At 45.2% G+C, this 24,321-nt stretch overlaps 1 protein-coding gene across 1 annotated transcript in view; it reads right to left on the bottom strand.

The window, feature by feature from the left end:
* The window catches only part of LOC139276787 (monoglyceride lipase-like), a 119,337-nt gene that overhangs the window by 14,950 nt on the left and 80,066 nt on the right, over positions 1-24,321 (bottom strand). The window contains exon 6 of the mRNA XM_070894792.1: positions 1,687-1,776. Within this exon, the coding sequence (XP_070750893.1) occupies positions 1,687-1,776 (90 nt within the window). The remainder of the gene's footprint in view (positions 1-1,686; positions 1,777-24,321) is intronic.

Below are 24,321 nucleotides of genomic sequence, written 5' to 3'. Positions count from 1 at the left end.
ATCTGGGGAAGACCAGCAAAATGTGCACTTTTATACTGTTTTTCATAATGCATTTAATCCCTCATAAAGCGAGGGATTGGTAACATTGAGTTTCCTTTCACTGCCTGATGTGGTTTGGTATCATTCTTGTCTCTGGCTCTTACACCAGGTCTTGAGTACATAATCTAAGCTGACATTCTAGTGTAGTACTGAGGGAGTGTTGCAATGTTGGATTGTCAGAGGTGTTACCCTTTGAATGGTACACTAATCCGGGTTGGATCACTGTTCACGTAGCTGTTAAAGATCTCAAGATACCTTCCAAAGCAAAGTAGGGAGCTGTTTTTTTGAAAATGTGCAGCCTTACTATCCCAGAAAGCCATAGATTCAGAATCAATTGAGATGTTTTAAGATACTTGCTTGGGAAGTCAGAATACGAGGGGATGTGGAGGGAAGGCAGGAAACTGGGATTGCAAAGATTAAGAACATAAGAAATAGGAGCAGGAGTAGGCCATTTGGCCCCTCGAGCCTGCTCCACCATTCAATAAGATCATGGCTGATCTGATCATGGACTCAGCTCCACTTTCCTGCCCGCTCTCCATCACCCTTTACTCCCTTATCGCTCAAAAATCTGTCTATCTCCGCCTTAAACATATTCAATGACCTAGCATCCATAGCTCTCTGGGGCAGAGAATTACATAGATTTACAACCCTCTGAAAGAAGAAATTTCTATTCATCTCAGTTTTAAATGGGCGGCCCTTTATTCTGAGACTATGCCCCCTAGTTTTAGTTTGCCCTACGAGTGGAAATATCCTCTCTGCATCCACCTTGTTGAGCCCCCTCATTACCTTATAAGTTTCAATAAGATCACCTCTCATTCTTCTGAACTCCTTTGTGTATTGGCCCAACCTACTCAACCTATCTTTATAAGCCAACCCCCTCATCTCCGGAATCAACCTAGTGAACTTTCACTGAACAGCCTCCAATGCAAGTATATCCTTCCTTAAATACAGAGACCACAACTGTACTCAGTACTCCAGATGTGGCCTCACCAATACCCTGTACAGTTGTATCAATACTTCTCTGCTTTTATACTCTATCCCCCTTGCAATAAAGGCCAACATTCCATTTGCCTTCCTGATTACTTGCTGTACCTGCATACTAACTTTTTATGTTTCATGAACAAGGACTCCCAGGTCGCTCTGTACTGCAGCACTTTGCAATTTTTCTCCACTTAAATTATAATTTGCTTCTCTATTATTTCTGCCAAAGTGGATAACCTCACATTTTCCCACATTATACTCCATCTGCCAAATTTTTGCCCACTCACTTAGCCTGTCTATATCCCTTTGCAGATTTTTGGTGTCCTCCTCACAAGTTGCTTTTCCACCCATCTTTGGATCATCAGCAAACTTGGCTACATTGCACTCGTAACAAAATGGTGACGCAAGCTCGATGGGCCGAATGGTTGTTCCTGTATTTGCTTTGGATGTAACTTGGGAAGTTTTACTACATTATAGATGTTATGTAATGCAAGGTGTTGTTGAGAGAAAATGCCCCTCTGCTTAATAGACTCAATGTAGTGGATTAAGTGAGGGAGGCCGTCATAAAGTGTCGGTGAAGAGTTCATGAACTCAACCAAGTCTTCAAACAGAATCCATTAAATTCTTTATTAAAATAGGAAAAGAAAAAAAGCACAGCAAACCCACCTGGCTTTCATCTCTTGATAGTAGACGGGGATCTATGTATCCCATGGGTAAATTTGGCACCACGTGATACATAACTTTGGCCATGAGCATCTGTAGTGAAGAAAGCAAAGCAAGTCCGGGTAAGTCTATGTCGTTGTTTGGATGCTATTGTCCTCGAGAGGGTGGAGACAAAAGGAAGATGAGAGTTAAAGGGTATATCTATAAATTAGCGCCCCTGGTTCAGAGTGCATGTCAAAAATGAAGATCATTGATACACTGGATTCTCCATCCATCGAGGTGAAAACTTCTGAGCGTGGGTGGGGGTGGGGGAGTGGCGGGGGGGGGGGGTAGGGGAGGGGGGGGGGTGGTGATGGGGGGGTGGGGGGGGTTGGCCTTGATCTCTGGAACTGTGCCCTGGGAAAGAAAATTCATGGAGGAAAAAGTAGTTCAAACACCTGAATGGTCTTTTTTTGTTGCTGTTTCTTAAGCTGATAAAATCTGTTACATCTCTAACTTTTTATAGTTCTGACGAAAGGTCATCGACCTCAAACGTTAACTCTGTTTCTCTCTCCATAGATACTACTGTTTTTATTTCTTATGTTGTTACAGGTCGGGAATTTAAGTGATGAGGAGAAGTTAACAAAGGTAGGCTTGATTTGTTTAAAAAAATGGAGAGTTTGAGGTTACAAGGACAACTGATAAAAGTCGACACGGGCAAATTGATTAAAGTGTCAGTGAGGGCATGTACTTAAAGTGAGAAAGTTAGGAGTGTGAAGAGAAGTCGGACAGAACTTCTTCATCCAAAGGCAGGGTAGGCCAATGTGTCAGCTCGGCTCAGGTAGTGGCCAAGGCAACACTGACAACACACACAGCTTGTCGATCCAAACCTCACTTTAGAACTCTGGCACATGATCTCAGCTGCCACACCTCATTCAATACTGAGCGAGTGGATGAGGCACAAAACTGAGTCCTCCTCTGCCTGTTCAGGTGGGTGTTTAAGATCTCTTTGCACTATTCAAAGAAGAGTTGGGGAGTTCGCCCAGTGACCTGGCCAAATTCCTCCCTCAACTATTACCCAGACCCTGCCCCACCAAAAAACACGCTAACTGATCATTCATTTCATTGCTGTTTGTGAGAACATGTTCAAATGACTGGACGAGTAATGCAGAGGCCAGGACTAATAATCCCGAGAACGCGAGTTCAAATCCCACCATGGTAGACTGAAAATTTGAATTCAGTTTTAAAAAAATCTTGAAATAAGAAAGAAAGACTTCATTTATATCATGTCTTTCCCAATCTCAGGACATCCCAAAGCACTTTACAACCAATGAAGTACTTCTGAAGTGTCGTCACTGTTGTAATGTAGGAAATGTGGCAGCCAATTTGTGCACAAGTTCCCACATACAGCAGTGTGAAGACGACCAGATAGTTTTTTTTTAAATAGTATTTGTTGAGGGATAAATATGGGCCAGGGAGAACTCCCCTGCTCTTCTTTGAAATAGTGCCACGGGGTCTTTAACGCAAAACTGAGAGGCCAGATTAACGGCTCATCCAAAAGACGGTACCTCAGGCAGTGCAGCACTCCCCCAGTACTGTATCTGGAGTAGGACTTGACTTTCTGACTCAGAGGTGAGAGTGCTACTCACTGAGCCACAGCTGACAAAGTCTGGAAATGAAAAGCTGGTACTGATAAAAGTGACCATTGTTGTAAAATTCCACTAATGGCCTTCAGGGGAGTAAACCTGCTGCCCTTGCATCTTGTCTACATGTGACTCCAGTTCCACACCAACATGGTTGACTCTTAACTGCTCTCTGAAGTGGGCTATAAAACTACAATAAAGAAAACCACATGAACTGCAGCTTAGGATTACACAGGATATATGGCACAGAAACAGGCCATTTGGCCCAACCAGTCCTTGCCGGTGTTTATGTTCCACTCGAGCCTCCTCCCGTCTTTCCTCATCTAAATCTATCAGCATAACTCTCTATTCCCTTCGCCCTCATATGCTTGTCTAGCCTCCCCTTAAATGCATCTATACTATTTGCTTCTACCACTCCCTGTGATAGTAAGTTCCACATTCTCATCACTGTTTGGGTAAAGAAGTTTCTTCTGAATTCCCTATTGGATGTCTTATATTGTTGGCCTCTAGTTTTATTCTTCCCCATAAGTGGAAACATTCTCTCTGAATCCACTCTATCAAAACCTTTCATAATTTTAAAGATCTCTATTGGGTCACCCTTCAGCCTTCTTTTTTCAAGAGAAAAGAGACCCAGCATGTTCATCCTTTCCCGATATGTAGATGCTCACATTTCTGGTATCATCCTTGTAAATCTTCTCTGCACCCTCTCCAGTGCCTCTATATCCTTTTTATAATATGGCGATCAGAACTGTACACAGTACTCTTGAGTGTGGTCTAACCAAGGTTCGATACAGGTTTAGCATAACTTCCCTGCTTTTCAATTCTATACATCTAGAAATAAACCCGTGTGTTTGTTTTCTTTTTATGGCCTTGCTAAACTTTCTCGCATCTTTGTGATTTGTGTATTTGTGCTCCAAGATCCCTTTGTTCCTCTACCCCACCTAGACTCGCATCCTCTAAGTAATAAGTGACCTCTCTATTCTTCCTACCAGAATGTAATACCTCACATTTATCTGTGTTGAATTTAATTTGCCAATTATATGCCCATTCTTCAAGTTTATTAATGTCCTGTAATTTGTTGCAGTCCTCCTCAGTATTGGTTTCATTTGCAAATTTAGAAATTGTGTTTTTGATTCCAAAGTCTACATCATTAATAATGTAAATTACTTCAAGAAGGCAGCACCCCACCACACCTCAGGGCAAATAAGATGGGCAATAAATGCTGGCCTTGCCAGCGTTGCCCGCACCCCGAAAATTAACATGTATTTAAAAAAAATGACTGTTGCTTGTGTAGACATGGTAACAGTCAGCACAGTTCAATGTAACTGATTTTACATAAACTACTTTGCAATGCTTTTGTGAGACACAAGGCCTTAGATAAATACGAGTTTTTCTTAGTTCACTGAAACAGTGTAATTGGGTTCCAGAGGCAGTTTAATGCGTTCCTAGGATTAAAGGATATGGCAAGAAAGTGGTACGTGGAGTTAATCTATCAGAAAGGAAGAGGCTCATTGGAAGGAATGTCCTTTTCCCATCTCTATAAAATTATTAAGGAACTGAGCATTCATAAAAACACACGCATGTGTGGAAATGTATTTTTATCTAAGCTGATACCATACGGTATTTGTGTGCCTTTTTGATTAAAATGGAGTCCTGGCCCTTCCAGAACTTTCTGCATTTTAGCAGCCAGCTTGCATAAACAGCTAAACCTGCTGTAAGATGGCTGATGGTTATCAGACAGCTAGGAGACAAGTCATGCTGAGACAAGTAACCCCCATGGTGCTCTCCTATTGTCTACACTACAGGAGTTCCATGTCACCCCACCCTTATCTTCTAGCCATTATCTCTTTCCTTTACCTCATCCATTTGAAGCAAACAGGTAAACTGACCAGGAAAGTGGATAATCCTGACACAATACAAGACAGGTGATAGCCCATTACCTATGACTCATGGAGTAATGGCCGTTTGGCTTTCTGATAACCCTGACAAAAGGAAATATCTCGACACCATGTCAGGACCAGGATATAGTAATTAACTCTTTATCTGTATTCACTGACTGTGAGACAGAGCAATACACAGGGAGAGGCCAGAACTTGGGTTTTACTGTATAAATATCTTGTGAAGCTGTACCATTGCGGAGGTGTTCATTTAGCCCTTGACTGAGTGAAACCTACCCCTTGCGAGCAAGTAAATTAAAAGGGAAACTTCCATCGGAGCTGTAAGTGTCGGAGTCATTCTTTTCTGAGGTCGAGATTTCGACAGTTATTGGAGGTTCCACCGAGATGCATACTCTCTGTTCTGTGAGTAAAACGGATACAGGCATAGTGCCTCTCCAGTGAAAGGCTTCGGTGGCCAAACAAGGTGAGCCTTTGCTCACAAGAGGTTTCTTCACTGTTGAATCGCAGATGTAATCTGTTGTCCACAGCTGAGGTACTGCATCTACAAGACTCGGCATTTAAAAGTTAAAGGTATTTTTTTTATAACCATTTCTTTCTCAGCTCGCCAGCAGAAGAGAACAGGTTCTGGAAAAAACCTCGAGACAGCCCGGGGAAGGTTTCAGTAGGTAAGGGAGCGCTAGTCGATCGAAAAGGGTTCCAGGTTCTTATGTGATAAGATTTTTATTGTTTTTAATTCGGAAGGGGTTCTTATGTGATAAGACTATTAAAAGAAAAGAAAAAAGAAAGCGCTAATCGATCGAAGGTTCTTATGTGATAAGATTTTTATTGTTTTTAATTCGGAAGGGGTTCTTATGTGATAAGACTATTAAAAAAAAAAGAGCGCAATCGATCAAAGAGTTTGGGTACGGAACCTTAAGTTTTATCAGCTGTTATTAGGATAAGTTAAGGACTTGGTCTGTAGTGGCGTATAACGCAGACTGAGAATTTGTTTAGAGGTTATGATTTGTGTACTCACGGGAATATTGTTTGTTGTCCTTGTATTACTGTTGTGTGCAATACCTTTGTGAGTCATTGCCATTAGAGAAACGGGAAGAGTCACTAGGGAAAATTGTGATTCGGGAAAAAAAAAACACAAGGATTGATTAAGAAAAGAAACAGTAACTGATTGATCAACTACGGTTGGTTCGTGCCAACATATCTCACACACCCAGACTGAGCCCGAATTAAGAGCCTTTTCAGGCCACGTAACGGCCAGGAGAAGTGGGCGTAGAGAACTCGGTTGGCCGAAAGGATTGTGAGATCAGAAACTGTGGGAAAATCTTAATCATCCAGAATAGGTGCCGGAGCAAGTTAAAACACCACAAAAGGCACACCAGCCTATGTCATGCTCCAGAATTGTGGTCAGTCTTCAATTGACCAAAGAAACAAAAACCAGTAAAGTGGACTAAGGGTGAAAACAGGCCATTTCCACCCGATGGTTCATTTAATTTAGAGAGAACAACGTGTCTAGAGGAATGTCTTATAAACAGAGATCCAGGTAAAAAAAAAAGGAAAGTAATAGAAAAGGCCTGGGTTCCGATTCTTCAAGCCCATGTAAAATTAACAGAGGAAGTAAATCAAATGAAAAAAAAAGAGAACCCGATAGTGACTTATGAAAAAAAAATGAAGCTAGTAAAAGAAAAAGCTTTATTGAATGGAGAGAGACTTGTGAATGTCTTGTCTTTGAATGAGAGTGCGTGAATGTCTTGTCTTTGAATGAGAGTGCTTCTGTCTTTTTTCCTTGTGTCTGGAAACCTGTTTGGAAAAGTTGTGGAGCTGCCTGTTTGTTTTAGCTCCACCCACTTTTTCAGACAAAGTGAAGTTTTTTAACCCTTCATAGTGTTGTCCTGTATGTGGGAAGTTTAAGACATTTTAAGTTAGAAGCGCAGGTGTGGATTTATTCGGATGAGAGGTTACGGAGCTAGGAAATGCACAAAGGATAGGTTTGTTGAGACATGGTCCCGGTGGTTAAAAGTTGTAATGCCTTTTTTTTTTTAAAAAGCCTTTGTGGGTCTCTCGAGGTGCAGGCTGGGGGAGTACACTCTCATTGTCCTTGGTGTAAAATCTTGGTACAAAAGCTTCTAACTCAGTAGGAGGATTTTTTTGGATAAAGAGTGGCAGTACAATAATTGAATTGGGATTTTGAGATATTTCAGGTGATCTCCTTGATCAACATTTTGAGTGTATTGGAAAAATCTTAGGTTTGGAGGCCTTTTAATAAGATTAGAAAACAAGTACTTTACATTCTGTGATCTGTGAATCACTATAAGCATAAATGAGAAGTCCGTGTAACACACAGATTTGTCCAGTTCAGAAGCCCACACAAATGGAGGTTTGTCCATGACCTACGAGCTGTGAATGAATCTACTATATTCTCACAATGCTTAAAGGATGTGGAATGAAGTATCCAGGAATGCTTTCCAGAACCTTAAGCAGTCCCTCACTTCAGCACCAGCCTTGGGATTACCAGATTACACTAAGCTATTCAACTTATTTGTGCATCACAAGTCGGGTTTTGCACAATCTGTTTTGACTCAGTTACATGGGGACAGGCAGCGACCGGTAGCATATTTCAGTACCCAACTAGACCCAGTGGCACCGGACTACCAGGATGTCTTCCTTCGTTGGCAACAGCTTATTATGCTATGCAACAGGCTCAGACAATAACTCTAAATCATCAGACCATTTTATATATCCCACACTCTGTTGAGATTTTACTTACTAAATGTGCCGCCCAACACCTAACCTCCGCAAGAACCACTAAATACGAGGTCGAACTGTTATCAAATCCGAATCTTATCATCAAAAGATGCACTACCTTAAATCCAGCCACTCTACTCCCCACGGAAGACGACGGCGAACCCCATTCATGTGAAATGGTAACCGAATTAGTGACTAAACCACGTATCAATCTAACAGATGTACCAATGTGTAACCCTGAGCTAGTGTACTATATTGACGGATCAGCCTTACGAAATGATAGGGGCCAACCTAGAGCGGCTTATGCAATTGTAACTCAGTTTAATGTTGTCGAAACAGCCTCTCTTCCAGACTCCTTTTCAGCCCAACAAGCCGAATTGTTTGCGTTAACTCGAGCCTGTATTCTGGCTGAAGGACACACAGTTAATATCTACACTGACTCCAGGTATGCTTTTGGGGTATCACATGACTATGGACAAATTTGGAAGATTCGCGGGTACCTGACTTCTTCAGGAACCCCTATCAAAAATGGAGAACAAGTGGAAAATCTCCTGCGAGCCATTCAATGCCCTTTGAAACTTGCCATTATCAAATGCCAAGCACATACAGGCCAGTCGAATGAGGTGGCACTTGGGAATGCCAGAGCTGATAATGCAGCTAAGTCAGCAGCTCTGTCGAAAGGGGGGATGCAGGTGTCATTGTTCCCACTAAGGAAAAATAATTGCTCAGACCCGCCACCCACTATTAATGACGTGCTGGCCTTTCAGACACAGGCCAGTACGGAGGAGGTGGTGACCTGGACGAAGGATCAATGTTATAAAAATCCAGAAGGAATATGGGTTCACCATGACGGCCGCGTGGTGGCCCCTAGATCCTTACTTCCATGGATTGCCCGATGTGTTCATACATTCACACATGCAGGAAAAGGGGGATTGGCAGATTATATTTTGGCAACTTGGTATGCACCAGGTATTTCGGCAATTGCAAAATAAATCTGTGAAAATTGTGTTACCTGTCAGACAATGAATCCGGGTAAGACGGAAAAAGTAGAATCTGCCTCCCACCCAAATCCAGTCGGGCCTTTTGTACATTTACAAATGGATTTTATTGAATTACCTATGTGTATGGGATTCAAGTATGTATTAGTTATTGTAGATGTGTTCTCTAGATGGATTGAAGCCTTTCCATGTAAAAAGGCCGATGCCACTACTGTTGCTAAATGTTTGTTAAAAGAAATTGTACCGCGCTTCGGAATCCCTGCTAAGCTTTCTATTGATAACGGGTCACATTTCACGGGAACTGTTATAAGAGAAATGTGTAAAGCTTTACAGATTAATCAACGTTTTCATTGCAGTTATCATCCACAATCAGCTGGACTTGTTGAAAGATATAATGGAATGCTTAAAAATAAGCTGGCAAAACTATGCAATGACACTGGACTGAAATGGACAGAACTGCTGCCCTTAGCTTTGATGGTAATGCGATCTTCAACCAACAGAACAACAGGCCTGTCACCGCATGTGATAGTTATGGGACGTCCCCAACGACTACCTTTTACAGCACCATTTACTGCAAAACAGATGGACATCCACAAAATGGAGGAAAATATGTTGAATTATTGTATTGCACTAACCAAATGTATTTCCAGCTTTCATTCACAGGTAAAGGAAGCCCAAGTCAAGCCAGCGGAAGGGAAGTGTCATAACCTGGAGCCAGGGGAATTCGTTTACATCAAGATTTTTAAAAGGAAAAGCAGTCTACAGCCAAGATTCGAAGGACCATACCAGGTCTTGCTGGCGACCAATACTGCAATCAAGGTAAAGGAAAGACCAACATGGATCCACGCATCCCATTGCAAACGGGCACCCGACCAGGAGGAAGAGACGAAGGAATCAGAGGAACAGAAAAAGGAAGACTGAATAAGGAACTGTATGGACTATGGGGACTGATGGTGCTGGGCTTGACAGGGTTTTACTTCGCATTATTGATTACACCAGGGGTACAGACCCACCACCGAAGGGAATTGCACGTAAACGTATTTATGGCACTGAGTCATAGGTATGCTCAAGAAAGAAACTTGTCGAGTTGTTGGATATGTTCCCATGTACCTGTCCACTCCAGGGGGGGTATTCCCCTGAGATCTGTCCCCTTTAACGAATCAGAAATGGTAGAATGGTTGACAGTGCAAAACAGGACAAAACTAACTAAGGGGCCAGAAACGAAGGAGCAAACAGAATGGAGGTCGGCAGGGTATAAACTTACAGCCTTCCAGGGATGGTACCAGCCCAATTATGATAATAACCATCAGCCTCCCTTCCTAAGCATTACTCCCAGAATAAGAAATCCTGAAGGTATAATATGCCTAGTGAGTAATGAGACAAAAGGACCAGAAATGGGACGCAAGTGTTCCCAAATGATTAAATGGCAAGCCACAACTAATCCCACTGAGAGAAAGATAGCAACCGTTGTCTGGACAACGGTCCATAACAAAGCCCCAGGTGAAGGGTGGGAAGGTGAGACCACTCGAGTAGGGACAGTGCGAAAGGACCAGGAGCTGACGTCCTATAATTGCACCTACTTTATTTGTGGCCATAAAGCCTACCCATGGTTACCAGCCAACTGGACAGGGTCCTGTTACTTAGGATATGTGGTACCCCTTATCAGATCAGTAAGGACTCTAAGGGAGGCCTATGGAAGCCACAGATTTAAACGGGATTTAACGTGGCTAAACGGAATATTCAAGGTAATGGTGCCACCCTATGGAATAGCATCGACCGAATGGCAGTTACGGGAACTGGCTAACTTAGTAGAATCAGTAGCCAACGCAACTTCCCAAGCCTTTGAAGGGATAAATGACGAAATGGTAGCTATTCGAACAGTGGCTCTCCAAAATCGTATGGCCTTAGATTATCTCCTAGCCAAGGAGGGAGGGACATGCGCATTAATAGGTGAAGAATGCTGTACGTATATCCCAGATAAATCAGAAGATATCGGCAGTCTAGCTGAAAACATCAGGATGGTTGGGAGCCCTGGGGAAATCTGTGGGACAGGGTTTGATCATATTCCTGCTGATAGTCTTCGCCCTGTATCGATTATTTGTCGTCATTAAGTGTTGCTGTGCCAGGGTTGGAGAAACTATGTTACCTACCGAGACCACGGCTAGAGTTATGGTAGCAACAACTGCTGAAGGCTCTTGTGTAGAAATGGAAATGGAGAGACTGTACAAGATCAGAATGGATTGAGTTGTCCTTGTGAAGGACAAAATGGGGGAATGTGGAAATGTATTTTTATCTAAGCTGATACCATACGGTATTTGTGTGCCTTTTTGATTAAAATGGAGTCCTGGCCCTTCCAGAACTTTCTGCATTTTAGCAGCCAGCTTGCATAAACAGCTAAACCTGCTGTAAGATGGCTGATGGTTATCAGACAGCTAGGAGACAAGTCATGCTGAGACAAGTAACCCCCATGGTGCTCTCCTATTGTCTACACTACAGGAGTTCCATGTCACCCCACCCTTATCTTCTAGCCATTATCTCTTTCCTTTACCTCATCCATTTGAAGCAAACAGGTAAACTGACCAGGAAATTGGATAATCCTGACACAATACAAGACAGGTGATAGCCCATTACCTATGACTCATGGAGTAATGGCCGTTTGGCTTTCTGATAACCCTGACAAAAGGAAATATCTCGACACCATGTCAGGACCAGGATATAGTAATTAACTCTTTATCTGTATTCACTGACTGTGAGACAGAGCAATACACAGGGAGAGGCCAGAACTTGGGTTTTACTGTATAAATATCTTGTGAAGCTGTACCATTGCGGAGGTGTTCATTTAGCCCTTGACTGAGTGAAACCTACCCCTTGCGAGCAAGTAAATTAAAAGGGAAACTTCCATCGGAGCTGTAAGTGTCGGAGTCATTCTTTTCTGAGGTCGAGATTTCGACACATGTTATACATTACGCACAGCAAACCAATTACTGTTAGTTTTATCTGATCCTACAGTCAAAATGTCAGCAGTATTTGGTCAGAATAGCTCACTGATACTCAGAGCTGGTGTTTCCTCCCAAAGCCAGGTGGGATGTTGGTGGAGAAGGGGCAAATTAGCAAGACCGAGCACTGCATTCCCACCCCCTGCTTGATTTCCATCCCACCTTCCCTACAAGGTAGAGTTGCTGACCCTGCAGGATTGCCCTGGAGTCTCCAGGAATTAAAGTCTAATCGCCAGGACAGTGCTCCGAGTAAAAACCCAGGAGAAAAATCATAGAGGCGTTAAAAAATTAGGTTTTTCTTTAAAAAAAAAAGTGATCACTTTTTATTGGTTTTAAAAATAGTGGCCATGGGAGTGGGGGAAGAAAAGGGCTGTTTGATGGAAAGTGAAGCATCATCCAATCAGTTAACAAAGAGGCTATTGACTTTCTATTTGGTGTGGGCGTAATAGAGCTCTTTCTAGTGGACTACTGCTCCACCTAGTGGACTACTGTGGCAATGCAACTACTGATGGAAATAATAAAAGGGTCACATGATAACAGTTGGAGTCATTTTGTAGAGTGTGTTTGTTAGTGATGTCATAAAGAATATATCACAGTGGGATGGTGGGGCGCTGTGAGGACGGACGTGTCGGGCGACCAATGGCGGGAACGTGGGGGAGGGGCAATTAGAGGCAGGAGGTCATGTGATGAAACTTCCAGGAATACGTCCAACCAAAGCTGGCCAACCCTGCGCCAGTAGGGGAGTGAGGCCTGAGAATCACATGGATTTTCCCGCCATCCGCCCATCTACTGCCCATAATTGAGGACGCTTGGGAGCGGGGAATTGGTGTAAACTGTGGTGGGAAATTCTTTTAATGGAATGTTCAGAGTGTTTGAAGAGTCTGTGGCAGTAGATACTGGAGCAGTGGTGGTCTTAATAAGGAAATGGCGGACATGTTGAATAATTACTTTGCATCAGTATTTACAGTAGAAGAGGATGCCGGAAGTCCCAAGGAAACTAATATTGAATTAAGGACAGGGACTCGATAATAAAATGTATGCAAGTAAAAATAACAGTAATGAAGAAAATAATGGCACTATAGAGTGATAAATCCCCAGGGCCAGATGGTTTTCATCCCAGGGTTTAAAGGAAGTAGGTAAGCACATTGCAGATGCCCAAACTATAATCTTCCAAAGTTCTCTCGATTCAGGAAGCGTTCCTTTGGATTGGAAAATTGTGCATGTCACTCCATTATTGGGAGGGAAACCAAGGAATTATAGACCAGTTAGTCTAACATCTGATAAAAACATAAGAACATAAGAAATAGGAGCAGGATTAGATCATTTGGCCCTTCAAGCCTGCTCCGCCATTCAATAAGATCATGGTTGATCTGATCATGGATTCAGCTCCACTTCCCTGCCCGCTCCCCATAACCCTTTACTTCCTTATCGCTCAAAAGTCTGTTTATCTCCGCCTTAAATATATTCAATGACCCAGCCTCCACAGCTTTCTGGGGCAGAAAATTCCATAGATTTACAACCCCGAGAGAAGAAATTTCTCCTCATCTCAGTTTTAAATGTGCAGCCCCTTATTCTGAGACTATATCCCCTAGTTTTAGTTTTCCTTACGAGTGGAAATATCCTCTCTGCATCCACTTTGTCGAGTCCCCTCATTACCTTATAAGTTTCAAAAATATCACCTCTCATTCTTCTGAACTCCAATGCATACAGGACCAACCTACTCAACCTATCTTCATAAGTCAACCTCCTCATCCCCGGAATCAACCTTCTCTGAACAGCCTCCAATGTTGTCGGGAAATTGCTAGAGACTATAATTAAGGATAGTGTGACTGAACACCTTGAAAATTTTCAGTTGATCAGCGAGAGCCAGCATGGATTTGTGAAAGGTAGGTCATGCCTGACAAACCTGATTGAATTTTTTGAAGAGGTGACTAATGTAGTGGACAGAGAACGTCAGTGGATGTTATTTATATGGACTTCTGGAAGGTATTTGATAAAGTCCCACATAAGAGACTGTTATCTCAGGTAGAAGCCCATGGAATTGAGGGCAAATTATTGAACTGGTTAGGAAACTGGCTGAGCGGCAGGAGACAAGAGTGTGGAGATAATTGGCAGGTACTCAAATTTGCAGGACATGTGAGAAGATCTGCCCAGGATAATGTCTGCCCACCAACAGGGAGCACTACCGTCGGAGGGCCTAGGGTCATAGGTACACTCGTGCTGGGCTCGGTATATAACCTGAACTTCACCTTTGTATCTTCACTTCTGGAAGCCATTAAAGACTGACCAGGTCACACCTAGTCACTGGCTCACAGTACGGATTTCATTGTATTATTTCATACACCACAACTGGCGACGAGGCAAATACGATCCCACACAAAAGTATGGCGAGCACAGAAAGATCGAATACTGTTGAAATTGTCGAGAGATTCAATGAGGGAGAGGATTGGGGAGATTTCACGGATCGTCTTGACCAGTATTTCGTGGCAAACGGCCTAAACAAAGACGAGGATGCAGAGAAGCGCAGGGCAGTTCTTCTCACCGTTTGTGGCCCCACGATCTATGCACTCATCAAGAATCTGCTCGCACCCACTCTTCCTATCGAAAAAGATTACAAAGAACTGTGTGCTCTAGTTCAGGAACACCTTAAATCCATGGAAGGAATCCTCATATCCAGATATCGCTTCTATATGCACTTTCGTCCAGAAGGCCAGGACGTAGTGGCATTTGTTGGTGACCTGAGACATCTTGCAGGGCCTTGCAAATTTGGGCCTGAGTTGGAAGACATGTCGCGCGACTTTTCCGTGATCGGGGTCAACCACGAGGTGATCTTAAGTAAACTGCTGGCTGCGGAGACGCCGGACCTCAGCAAGATCATTATCATCGCCCAGGCTTGCATGTCCATGCAGAAAAGCACGAAGCAGATATTGCGACAAAACAGGAACTCCACGGCAAGTACTCTGTACAAATTTGTTTCAACGGCCGGCAGAGCTGCACATGGCAGGGCCTACTCGACTGCGTCTGCAAGTCCGGGAACCGCTCAAAGTTCGCCATCGAGGGCCTACTCGACTGCGTCTGCAAGTCCGGGAACCACTCAAAGTTCGCCATCGAGGGCCTACTCGACTGCGTATGCGAGAATGGGAACCGCTTAAAGCCCGCCATCGGGCGCAAATCCGAGCTCAATGTGTTGGCGTTGCGAGGGCAATCACCGACCCCATCAGTGCCACTTCAGGCAGTACGTATGCAGAAGGTGTGCGAAGATGGGGTATCTTCAGCAGATGTGTCCACAGCAGAGCAAGCGAGTTACAACACACCACATGGATGATGATCAATTCAGCGTGGATCTGGCGATGCAGGCCGAGGCATTTGAGAGCTCCGAGGAGGAAGTGTATAGCATACTTGTGTTCCTAACAAAGAGCCAACCGATAATGATGGAGGTAAAATTATGAACAAAGAGCCAAACGATAATGGAGGTAAAAATAAATGGCGTGCCTATATCCATGGAATTAGACACGGGTGCGAGTCAATCAATAATGAGCACAGTATTATAGCCTTTGCACAAGCTGCTCAGGAAAGGAGACGACTGCGTGTGGGGTGAACTTCAAGACAGAGCCTTTGAGAAGGCTATAAATTTGTTGTGTTCCCACAAGCTACTGGTACTGTATGACCCATGCAAGCGTCTAGTTTTGACCTGTGATGCGTCGTCCTATGGGGTCAACTGCATACTCCAGCAAGCCAATGAGTCAGGCAAACTACAACCAGTTGCATACACGACTCGAAGCCTGTCCAAGGTGGAAAGAGCCTATGGCATGCTGGAGAAAGAGGCTTTAGCATGTGTTTATGGGGTAAAAATAATGCACCAGTACCTGTTTGGGCTTCGCTTCGAGCTGGAAACCGATCACAAGCCGCTTATATCGTTGTTCTCGGAACATAAAGGTATCAATACCAATGCGTCGACCCGCATCCAGAGGTGGGCGCTGACATTATCTGCCTATGATTATGTCATTTGCCATAGACCAGGCACCGATAACTGCGCTGATGCATTGAGCCGGTTACCGTTGCCCACACCGGAGGTGGAAACGCCAATGCCCGCAGAGCTACTCATGGTCATGGATGCCTTTGAAAGTGAAGGGTCGCCTGTCACTGCTCAACAAATTAAAACCTGGACCAGCCAGGATCCGACCCTATAGGTTGTAAAACGTTTTGTTCTTAACGGGGACTGGTCGACCATCCCCAAGGAAATGGGTGATGAAACCAAACTATACAGCCGTCGCAAAGGTGAGCTTTCCATCCAGTCCGACTGTTTACTGTGGGGTAATCATGTTGTAATGCCCAAGAAAGACAGGGCGAGATTTGTACCGGACTTACATAGTACGCATCCCAGTATTGTTATGATGAAGGCCATCGCCAGGTCCCATGTTTGGTGGCCTGGCATTGATGCGGACTTAGAATCATGCGTGCATCAGTGCAGCACTTGCATGCAGTTAAGCAATGCCCCAAAGGAAGCTCCGCTCAGTCTGTGGTCACGGCCATCCAAACCGTGGTCTAGAATCCACATCAACTTTGCGGGCCCCTTCCTCGGTAAAATGTTTTTTGTGGTGGTGGATGCATACTCCAAATGGATAGAAATTGTGATCATGTCATCCAGCACTTCCACTGCCACCATTGAGAACCTGAGAGCCATGTTTGCCATACATGGTCTGCCAGACATCGTTGTCAGCAACAACGGACCGTGTTTCACGAGCCTGGAGTTTCACGAGTTCATGAAACTCAACGGCATAAAACGCATGAGGTCAGCCCCGTTCAAACCCACATCCAATGGTCAAGCGGAGCGGGCAGTTCAAACCATCAAGCAGAGCCTGAAACTCGTAACTCACGGTTCCTTGCAGACACGTCTGTCACGCATAATGCTCAGTTACAGGACAAGGCCACACACGTTCACCGGGGTCCCGCCTGCAGAACTATTGATGAAGAGAGGCCTCAAAACCAGGCTCTCTCTAGTCCATCCTGACCTTAACGATCATGTTGAAACCCGATGTCAGTGCAGTGGTATCACGACCGCGCCGCAGTGTCACGCGACATATCTGTAAATGACCCAGTGTATGTACTTAACCATGGTCAAGGGCCCAAGTGGCTCCCGGGCAATGTTACGGATAAGGAGGGTAACTGGGTGTATATGGTTAAGCTCAAGAATGGGCAGATGTGCAGGAAACACATTGATCAAATCAAGCTAAGACACACTGATGAACCGGAACAGTTGGAAGAAGACACCGCGAGCTTAGACGACCAACCAACTCACATCCAACCATCAGAAGAACCCACTGTGGTCAACGCCCAGCCTCAAGTCGTGAGAGACTCTGAAAGCACTGGAATTATACTGAGATGGTCAACCAGGGAGCAAAGGGCTCTGGACCGTCTGAACTTGTAATATGGACTTGTGCCAAGAACTGGGGAGGGGGGGGGAATGATGTAATGTATGTACATAAGGTCTGCCCACCAACAGGGGCACTACCTTCGGAGGTCCTAGGGTCATAGGTACACTCGTGCTGGGCCCGGTATATAACTTGAACTTCACCTTTGTATCTTCACTTCTGGAAGCCATTAAAGACTGACCACGTCACACCTAGTCACTGGCTCACAATACGGAGTTCATTGTATCCTTTCATATACAACAATATGACTAGTGGTGTCCCGCAGGGATCTGTTTTGGGGCCTCAACTATTCACAATATTTATTAACGACTTAGATGATGGCATAGAAAGTCGTATGTCCAAATTTGCCAATGACACAAAGTTAGGGGTCATTCTAGGCTGTGTAGATGAAAGCATAAAATTACAAGGGATATTGACTGATTAAATGAATGGGCAAAACTGGCAAATGGTTTTCATATAGGCAAATGTGAGGTCATCCACTTTGGTGCTAAAAAGGACAGAACAAGGTACTTTCTAAATGGTGAAAAGCTAAAAACAGTGGATGACCAAAGAGATTTGGGGGTCCAGGTACATCAATCATTAAAATGTCATGAACAGGTACCGAAAATAATCAAAAAGGCTAATGGAATGCTGGCCTTTCTATCTGCAGGACTAGAATACAAGGGATAGAAGTTATGCTGCAGCTGTACAAAGCCCTGGTTTGACCACACCTGGAGCACTGTGAGTAGTTCTGGGTACCACACTTCAGGAAGGATATATTGGCCTTGGAGGGAATGCAGCGTAGGTTTACCAGAATGATACCTGGACTCCAAGGTTTAAGTTACAAAGAGAGATTGCACACATTTGGGTTGTATTCCCTAGAATTTAGAAAGTTAAGGGATGATCTGATTGAAGTTTTCAAGATGTTAAGGAGATAGAGAGAAACTATTTCTGCTGGTTGGGGTGTGTATGACCAGGGGGCATAGTCTAAAAATTAGAGCCAGATTTTTCAGGAGTGAAATTAGGAAACAGCTCTACACACAAAGGGTGGTAGAAGTTTGGAACTCTCTTCCGCAGATGGAAAGTGATGCTCGATCAATTATTAATTTTAAATCTGAGATTGATCGCTTTGTGTTAACCAAAGGTACTGAGGGATATGGGCCAAAGGCGGATATATAGAGTTAGGTCGCAGATCAACCATGATCAGCATTAAATGGCAAAACAGGGGGGCTGAATGGCCTACTCCTGTTCTTATGTTCCTTTGAGTGAGGAGGGCCATGGGGAGGCCTCCTCTCCCTCCAAGTGGGCTCCAAAGCCTTGCCTTTTTTTAGGCTTGGGCCTTAAAAAGATTCTTCCCTATCTCTTCGTGGCTCTTTGGTCCCCACATTTCAATTGCCGAGCTGCCTTCTGCTTTCCGGGATCCCACGCTCTTGCAGCAGCCTGTGCTCCCTCTTGGTAGTGGACACATCCGCTGGCACCCTGCTCTGCGTGGCAAATAGGGGCACTAACCTTCCCAGATTGACCGGGAGTCTCCTTAGGATTGAGGATTGATCTCCCGAGCAGTCCAGGAGAAAATTTGCAGTCAGCAAAGTTGCTGCAGTTCGAACTTTTCGCTGAGTCAGGATCACTGGCCCATTCCCTGGCAACTCGCTTCCTTCCCCCCCCACAAAAAAAAAACTCGGGCTTTGCTTTGTGCGAGGTCAGTGTGTGAACTTAGTCTCAATTCCTATTTCATTTCAAACTGGGTAAAGAACTCCCCATTCTTCCCCATTTTTGTCCTTTATTGCAAGGGGATTGGAGTATAAGAATAAGGGAGTCTTGCTACAATTGTTCAGGGACTTGGTCAGACTACACCTGGAGTACTGTGCACAGTTTTGGTCTTATCTAAGGAAGGATGTACTTGCCTTGGAGGTGGTACAACTGAGGTTCACTCGATTGATTCCTGGGATGAGAGGGTGTCTTATGATGAGAGATTGTGTAGAATGGGCCTATACTCTCTGGAGTTTAGAAGAATGAGAGGTGATCTCATTAAAACATGCAAGATTCTGAAGGGGATTGACAGAGTAGATGCTGAGAGGTTGTTTCCCCTGGCTGGAGAGTCTAGATCCAGGGGCACAGTCTCAGGATTTGGGGTAGGCCATTTAGGACTGAGATGAGGAGGAGCTTCTTCACTCAGAGTTGTGAATCTTTGGAATTCTCTGCCCCAAAGGGTTGTGGATGCTGAGTCTCTGAGAATATTCAAGGCTGAGATAGATAGATTTTTGGAGTCTAAGGCAATCAAGGGATATGGGGATTGGACGGGAAAGGGGTCAGATGATCAGACATGATCTTACTGAATGGCAGTGCAGGCTCGAGGGCCCGCAGGGCCTACTCCTGCTCCTATTTCTTATGTTATGTTCCACAAAAGCTGTACCTTTCACAAAACCTGCTGCCGCTTCACACCAACCTGCAATGACCTCAGCAGCCTCCCGCATGAAGACTATTGTGTGCGAACAGCGAGAGGGTCCGTCATTTCCTGCCCCTGCTCCATGCTTGTACACTCTCGCAGTGGATGCTGGCAGCTCCTGTTCCACATCCCGATCCTGACATCAGCTTCTTCCCTTTTATGTATGTTAACTGCGTTTTACCTGCCACCAGAGGACGCAACCTAATGGTCACTGGCAGACACGTGCAAGCTGTGTATATAATGTTAGCAGCCATGTTGAATCCTCACTTTGAGAACAAATAAACTGGAATAAAGTCATGCCTGAACTAGCTCGCCATACTTAGCCTTGGGAAGTTAGTCGATACTTAACAATTGGTGACGAGTTAAAAATACGAACTTTCACGCAACCATGTCTGTTGGAATTTTGGAGAGATTCATGGAAGGGGAAGCCTGGGAGGATTTCACTGATCGCCTCAACCAGTACTTCATAGCCAATAGATTGGAAGGAACCGATAATGCAATTAAGCGCAGGGCGGTTCTCCTCACCGTTTGTGGGTCAAAAATTTATGGCCTTATCAAGAATCTACTCGACCAACCGATAAGACTTACGATGAATTGTGTACGCTGGTTCGGAACCACTTTAAACCGAAGGAAAGTATCGTGGCGAGGTATCGTTTCTATACGGAATTTGTCGCCGACCTGAGACGTCTCGCTGGGCCGTGCAACTTCGGAGCTGCGTTGGAGGGAATGCTGCAGGACTTTTCGCGCTTGGCATTGGCCACGTGGTCATCCTTCGAAAGCTGCTGGCTGCTGAATCTCTGGACCTGAGCAGGACTATCACAATCGCCCAGGCATGCATGACTACAGACGAAAACTTGAAACAGATATCTTCCCAGCATCGAAACTGACTGGCAAGTATTGTGCATAAAATAATATTATCGGCAGGCAGAGCTGCACATGGCAGGGCCTACCCGTCCGCGTTCGTACGACCTGTAACTACTCAAAATCTGCCATCGGGGGTGAATCAAATCTCGCCTTGTTGGCGTTGCGGGGGCCATCATCGGGCTCATCAATGCCAATTCAAGCAATATGTGTGCAAAGGCTGTGCAACAATGGGGCACCTTCAGCGAATGTTTCTGCAACCGAGCAAGCATGCTGCGGCACACCATGTGGCTGAGGATGATCGATCCAGCGTGGATCAAGTGGCACAGGCAACTCAACCCGGAGATACAGGATGAAGAAGTGTATGGGGTACATTCTTTTACCAAAAGTCCTCCGATAATGCTGGAGGTTAAATTAAATGGGGTTCTAGTATCCATGGAATTGGACAATAATGAGCCGAGAGGGCTTTCGAAAAGCTGTGGGACACTAAGGCAAAAAGACCCAAACTGAGCCCAATCAATGCGAAGCTGCGTACCTACACCAAAGAGCTCATACTAGTCATTGGCAGCGTGGCAGTAAAGGTATCGTACGATGGAGCTGTGCATAATTTATCGTTGTGGATCATTCCAGGCAATGGCCCAACGCTGTTCGGCAGGAGTTAGCTTGAGAAAATTAAATGGAACTGGAACGATATTAAAGCCTTATCATCAGTGGATGACGCTCCGTGTGCTCAAGTGCTGAGCAAGTTTCCCTCGTTGTTCGAACCTGGCATCGGCAACTTCACGGGAGCCAAATGCAGATCCACCTAGGCCCAGATGCAAGACCCGTCCATCACAAGGCTCGGGCAGTTCCATACGTGATGTGGGAGAAGGTCGAGTTCGAACTGGACAGACTTCAACGGGAAGGAATCAGTTGAGTTCAGCGAATGGGCCAGTCCAATTGTCCCGGTGTTGAAAAGTGATGGCACGGTCAGGATCTGCGGTGACTACAAGGTAACGATCAACCAAGTCTCGCTACAGGATCAGTACCCATTACCCAAGGCTGTCGACCTGTTTGCAATGCTAGCGGGGGGGAAGTCATTCATCAAAGTGGACTTGACCTCCGCTTACATGACGCAGGAGCTGGTTGAATCATCGAAAAAATTGACGTGCATCAACACGCACAAAGGACTGTTTATATACCACAGATGTCCTTTCGGAATTCACTTGGCGGCAGCCATATTTCAGAGAAACATGGAGAGTTTGCTGAAGTCCATCCGAAGAACTGTCTTGTTTCAAGATGACATCCTGATCACCGGTCGCGACGCCAACGAACACCTGCACAACCTGGAAGAGGTTCTACATCGTCTGGACAGAGTGGGACTCAGGCTAAAATGCTCCAAGTGCGTTTTCATGGCACCAGAAGTCGAATTCCTGGGAGAAAGATTGCAGCAGACGGCATCAGGCCTACGGACTTGAAGACAGAGGCCATCAAGAATGCATCCAGACCCCAGAGTGTGACAGAGCTGCATTCGTTCCTGGGTCTTCTCAACTATTTTGGTAACTTTCTACCTAGTTTGAGCACATTGCTAGAGCCCTTGCACATGTTGCTGAGAAAGGGTAACGACTGAGTTTGGGGCAAATCTCAAGACAGAGCCTTTGAGAAGGCCAGGAACCTGCTATGTGCCAATAAATTACTGATACACTATGACCCATGTAAGCGGTTAGTGCTGGCCTGCGACGCCTCATCATATGGGGTCGGTTGCGTGCTCCAGCAAGCCAATGTATCAGGCAAACTCCAACCAGTTGCACACGCGTACAGAAGTCTGTCTAAGGCTGAAAGAACCTATAGTCTGGTAAAGAAAGAGGCGTGCGTATATGGGGTTAGGAAAATGCACCAATACCGGTTTGGGCTTCGATTTGAGCTTGAAACAGACCACAGGCTGCTCGTTTCATTGTTTTCTGAGAGCAAAGGTATAAACACCAATGCCTCGTCCCGCATCCAAAGATGAGCATTGACATTATCCGCTTATGATTATGGCATCTGCCACGGACCAGCCACTGAAAACTGTGCTGGTGCGCTTAGCCGGCTACCATTGCCCACAACCGGGGTGGAAATGCTGCAGCCTGCAGACTTGCTGCTGGTCATGGATGCCTTCGAGAGCGAGGGGTCACCCGTCACAGCTCGCCAAATTAGGACCTGGATCAGCCAGGATCCTGTACTGTCAAGCGTAAAAAGGCGTGTCCTAAATGGAAATTGGTCTGGGAAATGCAGGATGAAATTAAACCTTATAGCCACCACAAAGATGAATTGTCTGTTCAGTCTGATTGTCTGTTATGGGGTAATCATGTTGTTATCCCAAAAAAAGGCAGGGAAACTTTTGTGCGAGATTTTCACAGTACCCACCGTCATGATGAAAGCCATTGCCAGGTCTCACGTTTGGTGGCCCGGCATTGACGCGCACTTGGAGTCATGCGTGTATCAGTGCAATACTTGCATGCAACTGAATAACGCACCTGTGGATGCTCCGCTGAGTCTGTGGTCATGGCCATCCAAACCGTGGTCAAGGATCCACATAGACTCTGCCAGCCCCTTTCTCGGCAAAATGTTTTTAGTGGTAGTGGACGCTTACTCCAAATTGAATGCGTAATCATGTCATCCAGCACGTCCACAGCCAGTATTGAAAGCCTCCGGGCCATGTTCGTCACCCATGGCCTGACCTACGTTCGTGTCAGCAACAACAGACCATGTTTCACCAGTTCGGAGTTCCACGAGTTTATGACCTGTAATGGCATCGAGCATGTCAGGTCGGCCCCTTTAAAACCCGCGTCTAACAGTCAAGCGGAGCGGGCTATCCAAACCATTAAGCAGAGCCTAAAACGCGTGACTCATGGCTCCCTGTAGACCCACCTGTCCCGCATTCTGCTGAGTTACCGGACGAGACCCCACTCGCTCACCGGGGTCCCTCCTACCGAGCTGTTAATGAAGAGAGGCCTCAAAACCAGGCTCTCCCTTGTACACCCGGATCTGAATGAACATGTCAAAACCAGAAGGCAACGGCAGCAATGGTGCCACGATCGCACGGCCGTATCATGTGACATTGCTGTTCATGACCCTGTGTTTGTCCTGAATTATGGTCATGGTCCAAAGTGGGTTGTTGGCACACTTTTGGCCAAGGAGGGGAACACGGTGTTTGTAGTCAAGCTGTTAAATGGCCAAAGGTGCAAGAGGCACATCAACCAAACCAAACTGCGATTCACAGACAACCCAGAACAAATTGAAGAGGACATCATCATCGACCAACCAACACACATCCAACCATCAGTTGACCTTTGTGTCACTCACGAAGACGAACCTACCATCCCCGACAGTCCTGTCAGACCGACTGCTCCGCAATGCAGCAATGGTCCTACTAACTCACCTAAGCTTGGGTTCGAACTGAGAAGATCAACCAGGGAGCGGAAGGCCCTGGACCGTCTCAACTTGTAAATACAACCTGTGCCAAGAACTTTGGGGGAAATGATGTTATGTAAGTTAACTGGGTTTTACCTGCCACCGGAGGGCGCGACTGTCAGAGTCCTAATGGTCACTGGCAGACATGTGCAAGTCGGTTATATAATGTTGGCAGTCATGTTGAATCCTCACTTTGAGAGTGAATAAACTGGAGTAAGGTCATGCCTGAACTAGC

This window comes from Pristiophorus japonicus, chromosome 12 (genome assembly GCF_044704955.1).
Source record: "Pristiophorus japonicus isolate sPriJap1 chromosome 12, sPriJap1.hap1, whole genome shotgun sequence".
In the NCBI taxonomy this organism is placed as follows: domain Eukaryota; kingdom Metazoa; phylum Chordata; class Chondrichthyes; family Pristiophoridae; genus Pristiophorus; species Pristiophorus japonicus.
Note: the sequence above shows the minus strand (reverse complement) of the source record. Positions and strands in the feature narration are given on the sequence as shown.